The sequence below is a fragment of the Olea europaea genome, chromosome 2 (genome assembly GCF_002742605.1).
Source record: "Olea europaea var. sylvestris chromosome 2, O_europaea_v1, whole genome shotgun sequence".
In the NCBI taxonomy this organism is placed as follows: Eukaryota; Viridiplantae; Streptophyta; class Magnoliopsida; order Lamiales; family Oleaceae; genus Olea; species Olea europaea.
The window spans coordinates 15608410-15613821 of NC_036238.1; the positions used below are offsets into that span (position 1 = coordinate 15608410).

At 31.7% G+C, this 5412-nt stretch overlaps 1 protein-coding gene across 1 annotated transcript; it reads right to left on the bottom strand.

Moving 5' to 3' along the window:
• Positions 1 to 2434: 2434 nt before the first annotated feature.
• On the bottom strand, positions 2435 to 5221 carry LOC111412218 (transcription factor bHLH35-like). Its single transcript, XM_023043051.1, has 4 exons — positions 5035 to 5221; positions 4651 to 4884; positions 4316 to 4486; positions 2435 to 2791 (listed from the first exon to the last, which is right to left on the bottom strand). Exons 1-4 carry the CDS (start codon positions 5128 to 5130, stop codon positions 2702 to 2704), a joined length of 591 nt encoding a protein of 196 aa, XP_022898819.1. The 5' UTR covers positions 5131 to 5221; the 3' UTR covers positions 2435 to 2701.
• Positions 5222 to 5412: the final 191 nt, after the last annotated feature.

Consider the following 5412-nt stretch of genomic DNA (forward strand, 5'->3'; position numbering starts at 1 on the left):
GTGCAATGCTGATGTGTTTCCCCTTACATTGCTCTAAGTGCAAAAGGGTGCAATGTTTGAGAATTGTACAGAATTGTTCTTACAGAAAAAAATCAGAAGTCTCACAAAAGGTCAGTCCCACTGCAGGACCCGATATAATGAAAAATGGCAAAAAATATTCCGACCCTACCCATGTGTGTGACCTCTATAAGAGGTCTGTGAGCTGGGGTTCTGTACACCCAACTCGACTCTTGAGAATATACTTTCTTACACATAGCATGATAATGGAATTAGTATCGTCAACTCAAGTATAAAACTTTAAATTTATAGGTAAGATGGTTCAATATCGTGCCAAAAAATGATATAGCGGTGTTAAGTTTGTTACTGTCTATTGAAAGGAATGTCAAAATTTTCACCTTACCGGACTCGGAAACATTACCGTGAGCTTTAGCTTACCTTCAAACAGAACGTTTGTGTGTTGCACATTGCCTAACTTGCCTACTATTCCTAGAATGTTTTCCATTGACTACGGGACAAGTTAGATATATTGAAACTATGCCCAAGGAAAAAATAAATATAAAAAATAAAATAAAATAAAATATGAAAGAGAAAGCATTAGAACCCCTTGTAGAATATGACAGCAGAATTTATGCCAAGATTAGTGCTAATCTAAATATTGATATTAACACAAGCGTTTAATATAAAAATTTCTAGGTAAAAGTCAATATGGGAGTTGATTATGTTTTTTGTTGCTTTGACTTTCTTGACACTTAATTGAGACTAAATTTTAAGCTTTATCATTTTGCAATACTTTTGAGTAGTCAAAAAATATTTTTTATATTAAAAAGTTGTTTTTGAACATATTTAAATAATTTTCTGAAAATATTTTATCTGATTAAAAGAGTTTTTAGAAATGATTGATCTAAAGTAACTTTCTTAAAAAACTCTTCCAAAATCAACATAAAACAAATGAAAGCCATATAAAACGGACCTAAATTTCCAATGAGACTAAGAGTAGTAATTATTGAAAGAGATGTTATTTTTTTAATTAAATGACAAGAAGGTGTTTTTTTTCCCTATTTAATTAATTTACAATAATTATTTACTTCGAGCATTCAACTTTACCAACCTTAGGTTACAACCTTAGATTTACATCTAGAAAAAACATGGAGTTCTACTTTGAAGATATAAATATAAATATAAATATAGAAAATTATTTATCCATGCCTAAGATTTCACAGCATTCAATTTTTATTACCAATTGTTACTTTTAAGTATCCATGAAAGAATTAAGCTAAAGTGACCGAATTGGTAGACATAACAGCTAATCGACCTTCATATTTTACGCTTGTGTCCCGCATGAATTAAAAGATGTAGACCCTCATGTGTGTGTTCAGTCATCTCCTATGTCAACCTTTATGTTAGTGTAGCAAAACCCATCCGTGAAAAGCATGATCTTGTCCTTTTTTTTAATTTTTGCCAAGGTTAAAATTTGAAGTCACATCCAAACCATATTCCTATAATATCTTATGTTATGTTTCCCAAGCATTAGTCACATCTTAGCTAACTAAACAAATCAACTCAAACTCACAATCCACGTCACTGTCCTACCTGCCTAGTTGAGATCATTAGAGATAGATAGTCGAAGTGATGCCCACTTCAACCGATGTGCCCTGTAAAGATTGAGCCTCCATAATCTAGACGATGTGATACCCTATGCAGTACAAATTCGAAACAAGTAGCCTCTCAATGTGAGAAAGCATTTCCTTGTTTAGCATCTTCCAAGAGATCTTTCATACAATTTTTTTTTAAATAATTGATTCATATGACATCTCTATAACAGACGTATTTCAATTGACTTGTCAATCAACTTTTCAGATGTTCAGCCTGGCTATTGGCTACTTTTCATAATCATTTAACGCCCTCAAATCTAGAACTGTAGAAGTGACACCTAGGAGGAGGTGTCTCGACCGTTAAAATGAGGCTATGTGTCATTTCATCCAATGATAACCATTTCACATTTTTTACTATAGAAGCTCACAATTAGTTTCATTTGAAGATAATGCAATTTTACACTCTCAATAGTATTATTGTTCACTCACATTATTCTCTACCACCTAATGCCCGTAAACATACTTGTGGCTCACGCCTTTTGTTCAGTCGATGCCCAAATATATTATTTGACTAATTTGATTGTCGAAGTACTTGCGATCCCCTCTCACAGCCCAAGAAACACATCTAAGAGTTTGTCCAAGTGTACAAAAGCTTTACACATGAATGTGATTAGAATCGGGATCTATTGGCTAAATCATCGACCAAAAACCTAAGTCAACAATGTACCTAATACTTTACCTTCGTAGTTGAACCAATTAATTTTTTTATGCCTTCCCATAATATCCTCGATCACCACGTAAATCAAATTGGTTTTTCTTAATGCACATGGAAACATAGAACAAAACATTAAAGTAAAGGGATTTTCATTTATTTGAGAATTGTCAAGCTAAACTACATTTTACAGACCATCGATGTGGAAAACGGAGGAAATTGATAACATAAGAATAGAAAAGATGAAACCCCCAACTCCCACCCCTCAACACACACGCACAAGAGAGAGAGAGAGAGAGAGAGAGAGAGAGAGAGAGAGAGAGAGAGAGAGAGAGAGAGAGAGAATGGGAAGAAGATAATTTTATTATTTTCAATCCAATTTGAGAAAATACAATTTTTAGAAGCTCATGGGGCTGTCTGGATCATTTAGAGCTGCAATGGCACCTTCAATCTTCAGTCTCAAAAGTTCTTTCTCCTCTTCATCTACCTGAATTATTAGTTAAATATTTCATTAATTAGGCACGAAAAAAATTTAAAGTTGACAGCAAAAGAAAAGAAAATATACAAAAATAAAAAAGGCATCAATTCACATTAGGCAAGTATTAGTGACCAATGTATCGTGTATGTGTTTCGTTTTCTTGAGAAAAATAATGAACATGCTCCTTTCTTATACGTTATGTCTTCATTAAAATCTAGGGTAATTCACTTATCTCAGATCTAATGAATATAAAAACAAGAAAAAAAAATAAAATTTAGCCCATATTTGTCATCCTTTAAAAAATTTAAATTGTTTATTATAGGATCATTCTCCACCATACGTTCACCCAATGAAATATTTTACTCTTAAATCAATAGATTTTTCTTACTTTTTAACCATACGTTTTCCAAAAAATATTATTTAATAACTCATTATTCCCAAATAAATTCTATCAAACATACCCTTTAATATAAAGTAGTTCACAAAGTTCCAGCTTGTGGACCCACAATTAAGCAAAAATTGAACAATGCCCTCGATTATATATATTTTTCTTGTCGCGGATTTATTGGGGCAACCTTATGAAATTTTAATAATATTGTTTTTTCAAAAGAATCCTTATTTTCTTCAAAAGTCACCATTTGTAATCTTTAATGTTGCTTTGGTTAGCCCCAGTCTTCTATCCTATCTCGAAAGTCATTACTACTATATTGACACCAAAAACAAGGTTGAACTAATGCTTTATTTTTGTCATAGTTGATCATGATTCGTAACCAAAAAAATAAACAATAAAAAAATCCCATAATTAAATATATTTTATTTGTAAATATTATATATTATTTTGAATAGGTCCAGCTGTTTCTCGATTAATTTAAATATACTTACCTACACGGTGTCCAAGAAAATGGGGAAATTTGTTGGGCAGTCCCACAGATCCAATTTGAGCATTGATTATATATTTCTTAAATTAAACAATTATTCAGTATTTTAAAATTCCATTATTTAATTATAGAGTTGTTGAATTGTTTTAATAATGTATTCAACTTGAATTATGATAGTATTTCTTGTCTGATTCGCATGTACAAGATCATACAATTTACTATATTGGTGGTTACAATACGTGTGAGTTACGCATGTTTACATATTCAACCAGAAAAGAGAATATCACCTTCTTCACCCTTGTAAAAGATTCGACAAATAACATAGTAGTTATGCCCATGATTACGATACATTCAAATTGACACGTGTGAATGCACTAGATTAGAGAGCAAATCATCTCACTCGCACAAGCAAAATAAGATTAGTTAGATAGTACGGTAAATATGATGTAATATGCAAATTCATGCGTATAACATAGTAGACTAGAGAGAGGATTCAACTGCGTCACACATACAAAATAGAATTTGGTAGATTGCATAGTCAATAAGTAGGATTTACCTTACTCGTAGGTATAAGATAAGAACTTGAAGATAGTACTGTTATTAAGATTATAATTCGAGTGGATTGACACGTAATAGACTGGAGAGAGAATATTACCTCAACAAATACAGTCTTCAAAAGGCTCTGAGAGAAAGCAGTGATGTTGGCAGTAATGATTTTGAGCTTCAAAGATTCAAAAATCTCACATAGCTTTACAATTGTGTATGTTCTTTTACTGCAAGTGAGGCTAATCACTGCTGTCTTCTCCCCCATGTGGGATACCCTCAACTGCCAATCATTTAATCAATTTTACTAAAAATATATATAAATAAATAAATCAATTGATAATTTTGATTAAAGATTAACATATTTGTTCAATAAGAAAGACGGCAAACTAAAATATTGTCGATCGTAGAAAACTAAGAAAAGAAAAGTGAATATGAATATCCCACCTCAAGAACTTCAATGGGATATGATCTTGATGTATTAGAATCATTGCCATGATCCAATCTTGTTCTCTTTGGATTTGAACAATAAGTAGTAGCCTCTTGATCAAAATCAAAAATTATACTATTTCTTGATGCACCAGATTCCAGCTCCGATATTTCTAATTGAATTCTCTTCTTTTCTTCCTCCAACTTTTCGATATACTGAATAGCATCTTTGATTATTGATGCTTTATCCATCTAAATTCAAATCAACAATTCACCAAAAATAGAAAAAATAAAGAATAAATTAAGCCCTTCAATAATGATATAACTTATTGCAATTTAGGTGGATTGGGGTGGGTGTGCAATAATTGAACATGAATTATAGTATTTTTATTAGTGGGTCACCTTTGTAATATTGGGGACCACTGCTCTCAATGCATATAGCCTTTCATTGAGCTTTTTTCTCCTATTCCTTTCTGAAACAATGTTCTTCGATGTCATTGATGAACTTGTTCCATCAGGAGAGCTCGAATCATAGTACGCAGATAATGTTTCATCGATAAAACTGTGTTGATATAGTCGATTACGTTAGTTTCTAATTATAATTAACATAAACCTGAATATGAACGAGGAAAATGCTTCATTGAAATAATAGTATCAATTACGACTATGATCTAATTAAACACAAATACGGATATGAACACAGACACGAACTGAAACGTGAAAATGAGAATTAAACCAAAAAAAAAAAAAAAAAAAAAAAAAAAAACCCCAACCCCCCAA